General features: G+C 41.9%; 1 protein-coding gene across 3 annotated transcripts in view; it reads right to left on the bottom strand.

Annotated features, from left to right (window-relative positions):
- CENPC (centromere protein C) overlaps positions 1-19,111 on the bottom strand; it is a 230,583-nt gene that overhangs the window by 53,012 nt on the left and 158,460 nt on the right. For all 3 annotated transcript variants that reach the window (XM_040324693.1, XM_040324684.1, XM_040324677.1), the window contains exons 22-23: positions 8,952-9,039; positions 6,998-7,213 (exon numbers count right to left, since the gene is read on the bottom strand). In XM_040324693.1, the coding sequence (XP_040180627.1) occupies positions 6,998-7,213; positions 8,952-9,039 (304 nt within the window). The remainder of the gene's footprint in view (positions 1-6,997; positions 7,214-8,951; positions 9,040-19,111) is intronic.

Raw genomic sequence — 19,111 nt, forward strand, 5'->3', positions numbered from 1 at the left:
GCCTCCCATCTGGCACAAGGCTACCAACGAGAGGACTGACGCCATCCTGAAGCATTGGATTAAGATATGTTGGTTCAGGGATATTAGGTCCAAGATTGGCCTTATGTCCCCATTTCGTTTTAAAACTGTAAACAGGTTTGAATAAAACCCTGTGCCTCTTTCGGACACCGGAAACTGTGTGATCACTCCCTGATGTACTAACTGCTCTAGTGCTTGAAACATAAGTTTATTTTAGGAGGATCCGCAGAAACATTGGATCTTAGAAACCTCCGTAATTCCAGCTTGTAACAGCAGGAGACGGTTGAGGTGAACCACTCGTCCTGCACCACTGTTCTCCAAATGTTCGCAAATTGAAGTAGCCCCCCCCCCCCCACCCGATAGAGTGGTGGCGTCCCCTCAAAAGTAATGATTGGTGTTGGGTTTAGAGGAGTTCTGGACCTAGGGTTTTTTCTGGCCCCATCGCTTGCCCCTGGCTCTAGCGCCTTGTTAGCTGTGTAACTGCCTTGGCGCTGAAATAGCTGAAGAAATCCCTGAGGTTTTAAACTAGGGACGCCTGGTCCTTCTCTTTACAGGTAGTAAAGAACCCTTTCCTCTAGAAATTTTTGGGATATATTTATCCAGATCATCACCATGCAAATGTTCCCCAAAGAATGGGAACCCTGCCAATAACGTCATCGGTCCAAACCGACCATGTGTACGGCCCATCGGTCTGTTGTCCTTCAGACAAAAATTTGAGAACTTGCTTTAAAATCGAACCGATGGACGGCTGACCATCGGCACAAAAGTATCGGTTCGAAACCCACGCATGCTCAAAATCAAGTCAACGCATGCTTGGAAGCATTGAACTTATTTTTTTCAGCACGTTGTGTGTTTTACGTCACTGCATTCTGACCCGATCGGTTTTTGAACTGATGGTGTGTACTAACATCAGAACATCAGTCTGCTTCAGCGCTGAACCGTTGAAAACGGTCCGTCGGACCATTCTCATCGGATGGACCGGATGTGTGTACCCACCGCCTCTCTTCTCTTCGGACAATTGCAGCGGGCGGGGGCCGAGAATGACCTCAGGAGGGGAGAAGGAGAGGTGGCGAGTCACCTTAACGTCGAGCGGCACTCTTAATGTGGCATATAGCTGCAATTTTATTATAAAACTGACACTTTTGCAGATGATATTATTAAACAGACAACCACTTGTCCGTGGGCCGTGTGACCGTGAATTAATCATGGACACTGACGGGCCAGATATTTAATGGTGGCGGCCTTCTGGTTGCCGACCCATTGGTCTAGAGTGAAAGACCCAAATGCATGCATAAATTGAAGATCAACTCTGAAAGGCCCAGACACAAGTGAAGGGACAGAGGTTTGTCCCAGGGTAGGAAGATTCTGGATAAGGCTGTATCCAATGGCAGGCCCAAATACTCTAACTTCTGCAAGTGGGGGATCCAACCAAACCTTTGTCTTGGTCACTGTTCGCTGGACATTGACTAACAAGAGTAGAGGACAGATGCTTAGCAAGAGGTGATCCAGGTAACCCACAGGTGGATTGTATGAGAATGGAGCCGGGCTAGGAGCTAGGGCAAAGGCCAACGGTAAGTGCTTATTGCCTGCAGCAAAAATGCAGATAGCATTGATAGCCCATCTTTGCAGCTAGAGAAGCAACTCTATTTTGTAGACCCTGAAAATGCCCCTCTGGACCCAAACATCAGAGATTTCTTGGGACCAGAAAATCAACAGGACCCCCCCCCCTCTGAAAAGTATACATGTCACTTCATTGGGAAAAGGACTTTAAGCTAGACGTTGAAGGCCACATCTTCAGAGAAATGTGTGTTCCAGACATAGACTGCATGTCTACCTGCAGAGTTGCAGGCACTCTTTTTCTAGGGGAGGAGAGTACTCCTACCTCTGCAATCTCCTTGATGTATTTATCCAAGGGGTGACCAAACAGGCATTCATCCCCACAGGGCAGGTCAGCTGACCAGCATTCAAGCCAAAGTGTCCTAAGAATATGGACAGAGAAGAGGCTCATCTTGGCGATCTGGTAAAATGTATCTGTCAAGCCATTTGTGTAAAAGTCCTAGGTGGTACAGAACAAAGGAGCAAGTGGACCAGGAAGGTCTTTGTAGGCTTGGGGAATGTTAGGGTACCCATGCTGGAGACTTTAGCGCATACAATGTCCATAAGGGTAGCAATGGTATTCTTAATACAAAGCAATCGCAATCACCGCGCTGGCTTGTTATGCAGTTGGACGTGACGTCCAGCCGGATAACAAGCCAGGGCGCGCAGATCGGTGGTGCAGTATGTCAGTCTGGATAACTGAACCACTATGTCAGTCTGGATAACTGAACCACTTCCTGGCCATCATTCTGCTATAGGTCGGGTGGAAAGTGGTTAAACATACAACTACAGAAAACAAAAACAAAAAAGACACGTATAGCACTTTTTCTCAGATAAACCATAGGTGTCTTCTCTTTAAGTCTTGCTATGAGTTTCATTACAGGGAATTAATAAAAGTATTACCATAGGTTACTTTTGATACTTTGTCAAAATGCACTATGGCACTTTGATTTTATTCAAGGCCAACATGATGAATGAAGAGTTGTGCAAGAGAAACATCCATACCCCTACATTGGCTAGAAGCACATGCAGAACACGCCTTATGTTTGGCATGGACAATTTTATAAAGGTAGAACTTCTTTTGACAGACACCAAGCATTATGAAAAGTATACAAGCCACCATTTCTTCCCTTTCCTTTTTAGGATGGTCATGAGAGAGCAGATTTCTCTTGCTTGTAATAAAAGAAAAATAATAATTGGCCATTTCTTGCAGTCCTCTTAACCAAAATTCTGGTGATATTTGCCACTATAATTACAGTCATAGGAAAATGATTACACTCCAAAGAAAGTTACTTTTTAAAACAGGCAAATTTTAGGTCTACATTCAAACAGTGCCTACAGATAAAGATGAAATACAGCAATAAAAAAAATAAACTAAATTATGTATTTTTAATCATTTACACATTTAAAGCTGGTACTGCCCCCTTTTAGTAGAAGTGTTGACTGCACTCCAGTCTCTGGCATTGACTGCTTCACCACTTCTCCATGCAAAAATTCTTTCAGTTGCAAGAGGATTGTGGGGTTTCTTGCTGGAACTGCTATTTATATTCCCCTCACATTTTCATTTGTAATTCTGGAATCAGGGGCTGGAGTTTGGAGACTCCAAAGTGCTTTAGGAAGGAAGGAGTCTCTAACCCAGTGTTCGGGTCTTGAAAGTAACCAGTACCCGAGAGACAGAGGGTCTGCACAAGGCAGCAGGAGCGTGTAGCTCTTTATGGTGCAGGTGGTAACAAAGCAGCAAGGAGCCAAGAGTGTAGGAAAACACTGAGGTGCTTTGTGTGATGGTCAGAAGGACCAAGACAACAGGCCTGAGCAGCGGTGCTGCTAGACAGAGCCACGAGGCTAAACATAATTTATGTTCGTGTTGATTAAGGAAAACATATTTTCTGTTTTAACCTTTCTGTTTTATCAAAAAAAGTGGGCTGGCAAACCCTTAAACAGCATTTCTACAGTGGACTAAAATCACTAGAAAGCGCTACAACTGAGCAAATACCCCCACAACATTACAGTTAAAAAAGTAAAACTTTTCCATGGGTTATACTTCCCTTTTGAATACAACTGTACACAAATACTCAATAGGAGAATTTACAATTCCTTCATGGGAAACAGCGATACCAACAGTTTCACCAATTCAGAAAGCAGATCAAGAAATCTTTCAACAAATTTTCACTATACAATATCAACAGAGAAGAAAATATTTTAAAGAAATCTATTCTGTAGATAGAATTTCTACTTCTAACAATATTCTGTCACAAAAACAAAAACGTATGTGACCATGTATAAGGATAATACATAAAATATGTAAATCAATCAAACGGAATAGGTGAATTGACCCAATGAAACGGGTAAATAAATCTAACCGGATAATTCATCTGACGGTGATGAGTATGTGGGTTGACTCTAATCTCACAAACTACAAAAGTGTCCAAAAAAACTTTCGATTATAAAGATATGAACCGGTGCATAAGTAAACTGGTTCATAACTTTATGATTGAAAGTTTTTTTGCACACTTTTTATGGTTTATGTAAGATTAACCACTTCATTACTAAGCCTGTTTTTCAGATTCAGTGTTTACGAGACTAAAACAGTTTTTTTTGCTAGAATATTACTTAAAACCCCCAAACATTATATATATATTTTTTTCTAACACCCTAGAGAATAAAATGGCAGTCATTGCAATACTTTTTGTCACACCGTATTTGCGCAGCGGTCTTACAAGCGCACTTTTTTTGGAAAAAATTCACTTTTTTAAATAAAAAAATAACACAACAATAAATTTAGCCCAATTTTTTTATATATTGTGAAAGATAATGTTACGCCGAGTAAAATGATACCCAACATGTCACGCTTAAAAATTGCGCCCGCTCGTGGCATGGCGTCAAACTTTTACCCTTAAAAATCTTGATAGGCGACGTTTAAAAAATTCTACAGGTTGCATTTTTTGAGTTACGGAGTAGGCCTAAGGCTAAAATTATTGCTCTCGCTCTAACGATCGCGGCGATACCTCACTTGTGTGGTTTGAATACCGTTTTCATATGTCGGCGCTACTCGCGTATACGTTCGCTTCTACGCGCGAGCTCGTCGGGACGGGGCGCTTTAAAAAAATTTTTTTTTGCTTTTCGCATTTATTTTTACTTATTTTACAATTTTTAACACTGAAATAAAAAAAATAAAATAAATTATCACTTTTATTCCTATTACAAGGAATGTAAACATCCCTTGTAATAGAAAAAAGCATGACAGGTCCTCTTAAATATGAGATCTGGGGTCAAAAAGACCTCAGATCTCATATTTGGGCTTAAATGCAAAAAAAAAAAAAAAATTTGGAAATGTCATTTTTTCAAATGACAAAAAAAAAAAAATGTCTCTTTAAGAGGCTGGGCGGGACTGACGTTTTGACGTCACTTCCGCCCAGCAGAGCTATGGGGGACGGGCGAAGGAGATTTTTCCTTCAGTCTCGTCCCCGCTCAGCTGCCGGATGGTCGCGATCCCCTCCGCCGCTACCGACGGCTCCGGTAAGCGGCGGAGGGCGCGGGACAGCGGCGGGCCCCTCTCCCGCCACCGATAACGGCGATCTCGCGGCGAATCCGCCGCGGAGACCGCCGTTATCGTGTACAGGACCGTCGGCACTAAAGATGGATACCTCAGTTGTGACAGCAGCTGCTGCCGTTACTGAGATATCCATCTTTAAAAACAGGACGTATTTTGACAATGGGCTGGAAAGCAAGTGGTTAAAGTCAACCCACATACACTCATTACCATCAGGTGAATTATCTGGTTAGATTGATTTACCCATTTCATTGGGTCAATTCACCTATTCCATTAGATTGATTCATGTCTTTTATGTATTATTCTTATACAAGATTACATACATTAGTTCATAGGAACAGCGCCATTTTTTTGTATAGTTTTTATTCCTGTCTAGGATTTGGGTTGCAGCAGTTCTATACCAGACTAGGGCAGAGATACATATTTGATTTACAAAAACAAAATGCCAAGTCTAATTTATTATGCTTGTCTTATGGCTCGTACTCAACGATCCAAAAATCAGACAAACACCACTTTCGAAGCGATTGTACGAAAATCTGACCGTTAGCACACAGCTTTCAATGGCCAATCCAGACAGTTAATCAGATATTATTCAATAGGACAAGCACGGAAATTTCTCTTGTTCGATACCAGATCGTACGATTTAATCAGTACAGTTGTTGTCTGAAAATACAATACAATACAAATACACTACAACACATTACATCACTTGCAAATTGTATTTCTGTCATATGAGAATTTTCGTAACTTTAGTAACTTAATTTAATTTCTACTTGCGACTAGCAAGCGAAAAAAGCTGGACGATCTGTCGTCCGATTTTTGGGTCGTGTGTGGGAAATTATGGTGGTAAATCCTAGGAAGCTGCAGGAGTGAGGACTCACAGCAGCCAACAGGTGGAGCTGGTTTATGTAATCAGAGGCCAGCTGCCTGAACCTAGACAATGCAACTGGTGTCTGATAACTAAGGCCCCTTTCACACTGGGGCGGGAGGCGCGGTGGTGGTATAGCGCCGCTTAAAAAATAGCGGCGCTATACCGTCGGAATTGCCGCGGGATTCGGCCGCTAGCGGTGCGGTATTAACCCCCGCTAGCGGCTGATGAAGGGTTAATACTGCCCGCAATGCGCCTCTGCATTTTTAAATGGGAAGGAGCGGTATACATACCGCTCCTCTCACCTCTCCAAAGATGCTGCTTGCAGGAGATTTTTTGTCTCCTGCCAGCGCATCGCCTCAGTGTGAAAGCCCTCGGGCTGTCACATTGAGAAGGCTGGGCAGGAGTTTTTCAGGCGGTATTTAGGCACTATTTTTAGCGCTGTACCACCTGAAAAACTTGTCAGTGTGAAAGGGGCCTAAGAGGGACAAAGATGGTGGTATGCCACTTGGGCTGCTGCACCTGATCAGTTGATCGCAGCAGGAAAATGCTGAATCAACTGTGCAGCTAAATACCTGAATTAAGGAAAATGCTGCCAGATTGGTAAGAAAAAAAAAAAAAAAAAAGAGTGAAGTCTCTTTATACTGACTTTGTCACCTTCCACACTCCAAATACAAATGCATTTTTCTGAAAAATCCAAATGAAAATAGTCAAATTTTCTCAACATTTTGGTCACCCAAAACAAGCTAATTTTGCTTATTAGTACTCACCACATCACAATGCCTTCTGTCATCGTTAATGGTAAATATATACACCTAAGACACAAAACCACACAGATCTTAACAGATACATAACAGCTCGAAAGCATCTCCCTTTGTGTACCAATGGACAATCTTATCAAATATAAGTTAAAAACAAATTAGTGATGAACTTTTTTTATTTTTTTAACATAAATGGTGACATACTTTTGCTTTTTGGTGAAGATTGTGGCAAGTCTTCCTCCACATCAAACGTAGAATTCCTTTCAGCTGGTCTTACTACCCACCAATTGGACGGTGGTGCAGACGCTCTCTTGGGTCTTGAGGAGATGCTCTCGCTTAGGTTATCAACATCAGCCTGGAAATATTTCTGCAAAACTAATCTGTCTAATTCAGTGTGTCTTGATTTTTCTTTTTTCTTATCTGGAAAAGTAAAAAAAAAAAAAAATGTATATATATATTATATATATATATATATATATATAATTAGTTAAAAATCAACAACAGATTATCACCATACATGCCCGGACATTAACATGATCTCTAAATACATAGACTATGGTCTTAGGGCTCATTCACACTTATATCGACACCGTGGGGTAGATTCAGGTAGCTGCGCTATAAGTTACGGCGGGGCAGCGTAGTGTATTTACGCTACGCCTCCGCAACTTACAGGAGCAAGTGCAGTATTCACAAAGCACTTGCTCCGTAAGTCGCGACCGCGCATCGTAAATGGGGCCGGCGTAATCGCGCGTAATTCAAATGGGGAAGGGGGGCGTGTTTTATGGTAATATGTGATGACCTGACGTGATTGACGTGATTTACGAACAGCGCATGCGCCGTCCGTGTACATAGCTTCCAAGTACGGCGTAACGACGTATTGGTTTTGACGTGAACGTAAATTACGTCCAGCCCTATTTGCGAACGACTTACGCAAACGACGTAAAAAAATTCAAATTTCGAAGCAGGAACGACGTCCATACTTAACATTGGCTGCGCCTCCTAATAGCAGGAGCAACGTTACGCCGAAAAAGCCTTAATGCAAACGACGTAAAAAACGAACGCCGGGCGCACGTACGTTTGTGAATCGGCGTAAGTAGGTAATTTGCATACTCTACGCTGAAAACTACGGGAGCGCCACCTAGCGGCCAGCGTGAGAATGCACCCTAAGATACGACGGCGTAAGAGACTTATGCCAGTCGTATCTTAGGCTAATGTCGGCGTATCTAGCTTTCTGAATACAGAAAGTAGATACGCCAGCGCAGCTTAGCAATTACGCGGCGTATCTATGGATACGTCGGCGTAATTGTTCTCTGAATCTACCCCCATGTGTTTATGTAGCAATTATTCAGCATTTTGAAGCCTCATAACCACCCTTTATCACCTGCAATGAATAATACAATGACACCACACACTGCTGTTCACACAGGAGCAGTAGCGTTGTGTCATGTTAAAAATTAAGCAGCATGTTGCTTTCATGAGGCATTAAAGGGTCACTAAAGGAAAACATTTTTTTTGCTGAAATGACTGTTTACAGGGTATAGAGACATAAAAGTTAACCGATTCCTTTTAAAAATGATTAAAAGTAGATTAAATTCAATCATATAATGTGCCTACAGTTTCACTTTTGTTTTTAAACTGGTTTCATGTTCCTGTGAACTAGAGAGACACACAAAACAAAAACAAACAAATCCAGGGCAGTGTTTTGTTTTTAAAATGAATCTGATAGATTCTGTTAAGTTTTAGACACACAGTAATGACAGCTTAGATCATCGTGAAAAGCTCCCAGTATGATGGTTATAAGGAAACAGGCAACCAGGAAGTGTGGAGATCAGAGCAGTTTTACAGCAACATCAAAGCAAAACCAGCAATGAGGACATGAAACCAGTACTGCAGTAAGGTAAAGGAAGCTATTTAGCTAAAAAAAAAATTCCTTTAGTGACCCTTTAAGGCTTGTCAGCATCCTCCATTATGCCTGTTTCACACAGGCTTCATCTTATATAAGAGCAGTGTGAACAGAAAGCTTTGAGAAAGCATTTGCAGAGCTTTCAGCAAGCTTTGTTAAAGCTTTTAAAGTACCATTCAGATCCATCTAAACAGCAGTATAACTCAATAGACTGAATCTTGGCTCTTTTAATGAACAGGAAAGAAAATAAATTACCTGATGGAGACAAATCTCTTTCATCATTGTGACTCTTCCTTAAATCTGTAGCATTATTGTCACTCGTCCTTGCACTGGTATAAGTAGCCTATTAAAGGAGGGAATCATTTCATTAGAACAATGCTTTAATTGTTTTTTGGTAATGTTCTGAGGTCTTGTTCAATTACATGTGAGCATTTTAACCACTTCAGCCCTGGAGGATTTGGCTGCCCAATGACCGGGCCATTTTTTGTAATTCGGCAATGCGCCGCTTTAACTGACAATTGCAAGGTCGCACGACGTTGCACCCAAACAAAATTTCCCACAAATAGAGCTTTGTTTTGGTGGTATTTGATTACCTCTGCGCTCAAATAAAAAAAAAGAGCCTCAATTAAAAAAAAAAAAAAAGCATTTTTTTTTTACTTTTTTGCTATAATAAATATCCCCACCAAAAAACTAAATTTATATATATATATATATATATATATATATATATATATATATATATATATATATATATATATATATATATATATATATATATATACACACACACACATATACACACACACACACACACAGTTGTGTTCAAAATTATTCAACCCCCCCAATGCTGTAAAGGGTTTTAGGGAATTTAGTGTACATTTGTAATTGTATTCAGAATGAAATCCTACAAGGACTTCTTAAAGAACCATATGCAACTAAAATGACATCAATTGGTTTTGTAATACAGTAGTAAATGTTTATTTTGTGAATTCTTCATTTACACAATTATTCAACCCCTTAAAGACTACCACTCTGAAGAACAGAGGTTCATGGAAGTGTTTTCAATTAGGTATTGAAAACACCTGTGGATGTCAGGGAGCAGCAATAAAGCCTAATAAGCACCAATCAGGCAGCTTTAAAATGACTGTGATACTCAGCTCCTTCTAGACATTTACTGGTGTGGTTACAAACATGGTGAAGTCAAGGGAATGGTCCGGGAAGACAAGAGAAGAGGTGATTACTCTTCACAGGAAGGGCAATGGCTATAAGAAGATTGCAAAGATGTTAAACATACCAAGAGACACCATAGGTAGCATCATTCGCAAATTCAAGGCAAAGGGCACTGTTGAAACGCTACCTGGCCGTGGCAGAAAGATGATGCTGACTTCGACTGCTGTGCGCTACCTGAAGCGTAGAGTGGAGAAAAGTCCCCGTGTGACTGCTGAGGAACTGAGAAAAGATTTGTCAGATGTGGGTACTGAAGTTTCTGCTCAGACAATACGGCGCACACTGCGTAATGAAGGCCTCCATGCCAGAACTCCCAGGCGCACCCCCTTGCTGTCTCCAAAGAATAAGAAGAGTCTACCGCAGTATGCCAAAAGTCATGTGGGCAAACCACAAGAAGTTTTGGGATTGTGTTCTGTGGACTGATGAAACAAAATTAGAACGGTTTGGGCGCATGGATCAACGCTATGTTTGGAGGAGGAAGAACAAGGCCTATGATGAAAAGAACACCTTGCCTACTGTGAAAGCATGGCGGGGGGGTCAATCATGCTTTGGGGCTGTTTTGCTTCTGCAGGTACAGGGAAGCTTCAGCGTGTGCAAGGTACCATGAATTCTCTTCAGTACCAGGAGATATTGGATAACAATGTGATGCAGTCCGTCACAAACCTGAGGCTTGGGAGATGTTGGACCTTTCAACAGGACAATGATCCCAAGCATACCTCCAAGTCCACTAGAGCATGGTTGCAGATTAAAGGCTGGAACATTTTGGAGTGGCCATCGCAGTCACCAGACTTAAATCCGATTGAGAACCTCTGGTGGGACTTAAAGAAAGCAGTTGCAGTGCGCAAGCCTAAGAATGTGACTGAACTGGAGGCTTTTGCCCATTAAGAATGGGCGAAGATACCCGTAGATCGCTGCAAGATACTTGTGTCAAGCTATGCTTCACATTTAAAAGCGGTTATAACCAGGGCTGTGGAGTCGGGGGAAATTTTGGGTACCTGGAGTCGGCAAACAATGCACCTAAACCGACTCCGACTAAATTTAGATTGTAATAAAAATAAAAAAAAGCAAGTTTAAATGTCCCAATTCACAAAAAGTTATAATTAATGACTTCTCTACTGTAAGAATAAAGACCAATGCATGCAGTGCCTCACGTAACCGCAAAACGAACACGTTAAGTGACCGTGAAGAAGCATGCTTTTCATGTGCTTCACTATATGGCACGCAACGCACAATTAGGAGCTGCAATACTTATACTTTCCATAGTGTTGTGTTCTGCTTTTACAGGGAACGCAGCGTCCATGTGTAACCTAGCCTCTCACTGATAAGGGATTAAATAAATATGTTTTTTGCAGGACTAGAGAGTGAGACACTTGTATAAGTGAAGGGAATGGAGGGCCAATAGTTCAAGACTGAAGCTGTAAACCATTGGAAAAACTGCTGTCATTTAGCTAAGGCTATAAAAACTTGTAAACTCAGATTGTTAGCTTAAACTTTACACATGACTATGGGATTGTCCTAGGAAAATCATGTTTTAGAATAAATGCCCCTTCCTGGATCCTCCCACTGCCCGATCTTCAGCAGCAGATTTGTTTTCATTGTGTTTGTCTTTTGCTTAAACTGTGCAATACAGTAGACTGTTGGCTTTCCAGCCAGTAGTCCTGTGGTAGGTTGCGTTTCTTTCCCTCAAGGAATGTATAAAATACATTTGCATATTAATACAGAGGAGTCGGAGAGTCGGAGTCGGAACATATATCTACTGACTCCACAGCCCTGGTTATAACTGTAAAAGGATGTTGTACTAAGTACTAAGATTGAATGTCACTTGGGGGTTGAATAAAACTGATAATGTGAGTACAGAAAATACATTTGTGGTTATTTCATTATAAATGTTATGTTATATTTGTCTGACCTACACGTGCCTCTTTGATTTAATTGTAAGCAGGATGACTGAATGATCAAAATCAATGTCAAACTGGCCAAAACAATCAATTTCAGTGGGGGTTGAATAATTTTGAATACAACTGTGTATATATATATATATATATATATATATATATATATATATATATATATATATACACACATACACACATACACACACACACACATACACACACATACACATACACACACACACACACACCATTACTCAGTTTAGGCAGATATGTATTTTTCTACATTTTTTTTTTTTACAAAAAATATTGCAATAAGCGTATATTGATTGGTTTGCGCAAAAGTTATAGCGTCTACAAAATAGGGCATAGTTTTATGGCATTTTTATTATTAGTAATGGCGGCAATCATCAATTTTTCACACTATTTTGGGACCATTGTCATTTATACAGCAAATCAGTGCTAAACAAAATGCACTAATTACTGTGTAAATGACATTGGCAGTGAAGGGGTTAACCAGTAGGGGGCGAGAAAGGCATTAAGTGTGTCCTAGGGAGTGATTCTAACTGTGAGGGTGCTGGGCTACCAGTGACACGACAGTGATCACTGCTTCCAATCACAGGGAGTAGTAGATCACTGTCCTGTCACTAGGCAGAACAGGGAAATGGCTTATTTACAAAGGTCTATTCCCGTTCTGCCTTTCCGTGACACGATCGCAGGACACCGGCGGACATAGAGTCCGAGGGTCCAGCGGACATGGAGCTTGCGCCCGCCAGCTAGGCGGCAGATTCAAAGCAACGCACTTGTACGTTGCTTTGCCTGTCCGTGCCATTCTGTCTACGTATATGTATGTGAGGCAGTCGGCAAGTGGTTAAAAAGACTGTCACTGGAGAATAGGAGGTCAAAGTGTTACAGGTATTAAAAAAAAAAAAAACAACATGTACAGGTGGCACTGGTTGGCTCTGGCAGGTGGCACTGGTTGGCAGGCAAAGTGTGGGTGACTCAAAAGTTCAATGGTCCTTTTGTTTAATTTATCTTTTCATAACAACTTAAAATAAAAATAAAAAATTAGCCTGTAGGTTTTTTAGGACCCTTTCACATTGGGATGTTTTTCATGCGGTACAGCGCTAAAAATAGCGCTGCTATACCGCATGAAAAATCATGCCCTGTACTCTTCAATGTGAAAGCCCAAAGGCTTTCACATTGAAGCGATGCACTACCAGGATCGCTCCAAAAGTCCTGCTAGCCGCATCTTTACCGCGGTAGAGGAGCGGTGTGTTCACCGCTCCTATACCGCGCCTTCCCATTGAAATCAATGGGAAAGCGCGGTAATACCGCCGCAACGCCTTTTTCGGCCGCTAGCGGGGGTTAAAACCTCACCACTAGCGCCCGAATATCGCGGTAAACACGATGGTATAGGTAGCGCGGCTATACCGTCACCGCGGGTCCGCGCCTCAGTGTGAAACCGGCCTTACACAAAAGCTTTACAATTGAGGACAGACACAGCTAGGCAGTCACTAACCAAAATTACGTAAAGAATCTCACTTGAAAAAAAAGGGAAAAATGGGAATGAAGCATAAGACACTGCAATACGCAGGAAAAATCAAGACATAAAAATGGTCAAGGAAAGAAAAGATGTCCAATCACAGCCATTCACATGTAAACACAAGTGCCGGTAATCAGATCTCCTCGCCTCACGCCAACAGAGTGTGCGGAGCGGAGACACAATCAGTGACATCTCCTCGCAGGGGAGACCAGTTATTCAAGGCACTAATCATCAGTGATGCCAATTTGTACTCATTAGTGATGCTAATCTGTGCCCACCAATGATGCCATTCAGTGCAGCCTTTCAGTGCCCAGTGCCGCCCATCATCTCCACCTATTGGTGCCCATCAGTGCAGCATATTCGTGCCACCTCGTCAGTGCCGCCTCATCAGTGCACATCAGTGAAGGAAAAAAAATTACATATTTACAAAATTTTTTGACAAACCAAGAAAAACTGCGGTGATTAACCACTTAAGACATATAAAAAAAAAAAAATTCCCTCAGTTTAGGCCGATACGTATTCTTCTACACATTTTTGTAAAAAAAAAAAAAAAAAAAAAAAAATCGCAATAAGCGTTTATCGATTGGTTTGCGCAAAATTTATAGCGTTTACAAAATAGGGGATAGTTTTATTGCATTTTTATGATTTTTTTTTTTTTACTACTAATGGCAGCGATCAGCGATTTTTTTCGTGACTGCGACATTATGGCGGACACTTCGGACAATTTTGACACATTTTTGGGACCATTGTAATTTTCACAGCAAAAAATGCATTGTTTACTGTGAAAATGACAATTGCAGTTTGGGAGTTAACCACAAGGGGGCGCTGAAGGGGTTAAGTGTGACCTCATCTGTGTTTCTAACTGTAGGGGGGTGTGGCTGTAGGAGTGACGTCATTGATTGTGGTTCCCTATATTAGGGAACACACGATCGATGACAGCGCCACAGTGAAGAATGGGGAAGCTGCGTTTACACACAGCTCTCCCCGTTCTTCAGCTTCGGGGACCGATCGCGGGACTCCAGCGGCGATCGGGTCCCGCGGTCACGGAGCTTCGGACCGGGTCGCGGGCGGCTGGGCACTTAAAGAGGACGTACCTGTACGTGCTTGTGCCCAGCCGTGCCATTCTGCCGACGTATATGTGCAGGAGGCGGTCCTTAATTGGTTAAATACCACTTAAAGAAAGCTCTATTTGTGTGAAAACAGGTATAAATTATTTCATTTGGGTACAGCGTTGCATGATCGTGCAATTGTCATTCAAAGTGTGACAGTGCTGAAAGCTGAAGAATGGCCTTGGCAGAAAGAGGGTAAAAGTGCCCAGTATTGAAGCTGTTAGTGACAAATAGCCTTATGTAGATTAGTAAGCGGACCATATGTTAGGGTTCTGAGAAGGGCAAACAAGGCTGCTAAGACAGTTGTGAACACCCTAAAGAGGGGACAGGCTGAAGGGCAGTGTGACAAACTGGAAGTGTTTTTCCCCTCTATAAAAGCACAGAAATGGCTCATGAGGTATCAGAGAGGCAGTTACTGACCTTGTGGTTTCCATTCAAAATTTTGGAATTTGAATGAATTTGTTGAGAAGAGTCAAGGAGAGGAATAATACGTCCATTGGGCCTTGGTACAGTGAATAGGTTTGAGTAGAATTCCTTGAACCTGTCCTGTGGTGGTACTGTCTAAATGACTCCATGGAACAAAATGTGGTTCAGGACATTCTGCTAATTGGACTGTCCCTGGACAGTCTTTTGTTGATTTGAAAGAAGGAAGCAGCAAAGCTGTAGGAGTTTTGAACCAATTGCACCCATATGTGGGAGATGTCTGTGGCCCAGAGAGATGTAAAATGTAACAGACATCCAGAAGTTTAACACGCATTTTTTTCAGAGAATAGGTGAAGGACCTCACCCTTTTGAGTCACTTAGGCTACTTTCACACTGAGGCGCTTCACAGTCACTATAACGCAAAAAATATTGATTGCAAAACGCCTTGAAAGAGCCTTGAGGGCTTTCACACTGGAGCGGTGCGCTGGCAGGACGGTAAAAAAAAGTCCTGCAAGCTGCATCTTTGCAGCACTGATAGGAGTGGTGTATTACCACTCCTAAAATGCCCCTGCCCATTGAAATTAAAGGGCAGCGCCGCTTTGCGGGCAATTTTAACCCTTTTCCAGCCGCTAGCGGGGGTTAAAAGCGCAGCAAAAAAAGACGGAAAAGCACTGCTTTACTGCCGATGCCCCCAACACCTTGGTGTGAAAGTAGCCTATGTGTCTTCATCGCCTACCCAACAGCAAGCACCAGCCCTTGGTTCCAACCCCTACCCGGATTGACCCATTTTAGAGAATACAGAGTCAAGTATTATTTTTGCGAAGTAATTTGTATGGAATTTGGTAATAACAAGAAAAGCAATTCAATAGATCACCCATAGCCAGGAGCAATGGAACCCCCCCAAACACAATACCACCCCAGCAACAATAGATCTCCCAGCAATCAACACCAATAGACTCCAGCAGCCAGCAACATTAGACCCCTTAATTGAGAGTAGATCCCTATCACCAACAAAAGATCCCCTACCAGTAACCATAAACTGCCACAAAAAAAAAAAAATCGATCCCTCCAGCAACAATAGTTCCCCCAGCAGCCAGCATCAATAGACCCTTCCTCACACCCCAGCACAGCATGCAATTGCATACATTCAGTGTCGGAGGTGGCGAAAATGCGTTCCCAGCTGGGAATCACTGCCCTGGACCTGTATAGCACCCTGACCAGCGCCAAGGTGATACATCATTGCACAGGGTCCTGTCCAAAAGGGTCCAGTGCTAACTGGCAACATTACAGGCAGTCTCTGCATTGTCCAGTTTGGGTTAAAGTGTTGAAAAAGCATAGATAATGAATCCAAAAAATGCTAGCTTTTTATTTATTTGCACAGAGATTGCACAAAACATGACCATCTCCTTTAGACACTAGCAAAAAAGTCTTGCATACAGGATTTCTGGTCTTTTTTTGCTAGTGTCCAATCACCTGAATTTGGCAGCATAACCCTGTCTTTATGGATAAGACGATGCTGTGTGTCCCAGGATGTAGGATAAAGAAAAAATACGCAAAACATACCATTTTAGATGCTCTTTTGTCATACCATTCATTGCATTAAGTTAAAATGGTCCATTTATTTGAATGCTACACCAAAGAAGGTGCAAGTACAATTCTTTTAACACAGCAGACTATAATACATGTCCGTTGGCAAGCTGCATTGGGGTGAAATTCAGACACTTCTGCTGTGTAGGCTCAGGCTCTAGGTAAAGTGAAAGAAAAGCCTAACTCTATTTATTCTTAAAAACAGTCCTTCTCCCTTTCTACCTATCCTGTGTAAAAAAGATCTGTGTACTTGTCCATCATGTCTGGTCAAGTGATCCAGCAGCTCCAGCTCCTCTGTGGCAGTGAGCGGATGCTGCAGGGGAGGGGTGGATGTGCCGACAATAGCAGTCATGGAGGCCATGAGTGATGTAACGGTTCCTGTAATTCACAGCCTTTGTCAAGCGCGGCCCTTCCCACTGTCAATGAAATGTAGCTACACCCAGCATTCCCTCTTGTTGGCATAACTTGGCATTTCATTTAACTGCTTTAACCACTGGGCACTTAAACCCCCTTTCTAACCAGACCAATTTTCAGCTTTCGGTGCTCTCACATTTTGAATGACAATTACCAGTACTCAGTCATACAACACTGTACCCAAATTAAGTTTTTGTCCTTTTTTTCCCACACAAATAGAGCTTTCTTGTGGTGGTATTTAATCATCTTTGGGTTTTTTATTTGTATGCGCTATAAAAGAAAAAGAACTGACAATTCTGTAAAAAAAATAATGTATTTTCCTTTTTTCTGTTATAAAATTTAGCAAATTGGTAATTTTTCTTCATAAATTTTAGTCAAAATGTATACTGCTACATATCTTTGCTAAAAATAATTACAAAATAATTACAAATTGGTGTATATTATTTGGTCTTTGTGAAAGTTAGAGTCCACAAGCTATGGTGCCAATATCTGAAAATGTATCACACCTAAAGTACACAGGACAGCCTATCTAATTTCTTGAGACCCTAACATGCCAGAAAACAAATACACCCCCAAATTACCCCTTTTTGGAAAACAAACATTCCAAGGTATTTAGAAAGAGGCATTGTGAGTTTTTTGAAGTTGTAATTTTTTCCCACAATTCTTTGCAAAATCAAGATTTTTTTTTTCTTTTCACAAAATTGTCATATTAGCAGGTTATTTCTCACACACAGCATATGCATACCACAAAATACACCCCAAAACACATTCTGCTATTACTCCCGAGTATGGCGATACCACATGTGTGAGACTTTTACACAGCGTGGCCACATACAGAGGCCCAACATGCAGGGAGCACCTTCAGGCGTTCTGGAGCACCCAGGCCAATTCTGACATTTCTCTCCTACATGTAAAAATCATCATTTATTTTCTAGAAAATTACATAGAACCCCAAAACATTATATATGTTTTTTTTAGCAAAGACCCTAGAGCATACAATGGCGATCGTTGCAACTTTTTATCGCGCACGGTATTTACGCAGCAATTTTTCGAACCCTTTTTTTGTGAAAAACAAAACAGTAAAGTTAGTTATGTTTTTGCATAATGTGAAAGATGAAGTTACGCCGAGTAAATAGATACCCAACATGTCACCCTTCAAAATTGCACACGCTCGTGGAACGGCGCCAAACTTCGCTACTTAAAAATCCCCATAGGCGACGCTTTACATTTTTTTACTGGGTACATGTTGTTGAGTTACAGAGGAGGTCTAGGGCCAAAATTATTGCTTTCGCTACAACGTTCGCAGCGATACCTCACGTGTGGTTTGAACACCATTTTCATATGTGGGCGGGACTTGCATATGCCGTTACTTCTGCATGCAAGCACACTTGGACAGGGGCGCTTTAAAATAAAATAAAAAAAAATTGTGCTCACCATAAAATCCTTTTCTCCGAGTCCATGGACGGACACAGCTCCTTAAATCTTGACAAGTGGGTTATGTTCACTGTTTACAGTAGAGGACTAGGCAGAAACATGTTAGATAATTAAATATATGTTACATTAACAGAGTTGAACAGCCCCGCCCAGGGGGTGGTCCCTCCAGACATAACCCTCCTCACTGCAGCATGCAGCCTCAGTTCATAACAAGCAGTACAAACCTAAAAAGGAGGGGTGGGAGCTGTGTCCGTCCATGGACTCAGAGAAAAGGATTTTACAAAAAATCCTATTTTCTCTTATTGTCCATGGACGGACACAGCTCCTTAAATCTTGACACGTGGGACGTCCCCAAGCAGTGTCAAAACGAGGGGTGGGAAATATATCAGTAAAACCAATTTTAACTTCACCCCAAAACAAGCAGAGCTCCTCAACGGAGGAGGTGCAACTTTAAACAGCCGCCTGCAAAAACTAGCGGCCGAAAGAATCATCAGAAGATGCACTCACAGCATCCATGTAAATTCTGGAAAAAGCGCGAAACGGACGCCCAAGTCGCCGCCTCGCACACCTGTGGGACCGACGCATGCTGTCGGAAAAAACCCCAGGAAGCACCAATTTCCCGGGTCGAAAGTGCAGTGACCAAAAAGGGGGGCCCGCCCCTTAAGAGCATAGACCTGTATGACAGTCTGCCTGATGCACCGAGAAATGGTGATCGACGAGACCGCCAGGCCCTTTTGTGGACCAGACACCGACACAAAAGAGAGTCAGATCTCCAAAACGGAG

Source organism: Rana temporaria, chromosome 1 (genome assembly GCF_905171775.1).
Source record: "Rana temporaria chromosome 1, aRanTem1.1, whole genome shotgun sequence".
In the NCBI taxonomy this organism is placed as follows: domain Eukaryota; kingdom Metazoa; phylum Chordata; class Amphibia; order Anura; family Ranidae; genus Rana; species Rana temporaria.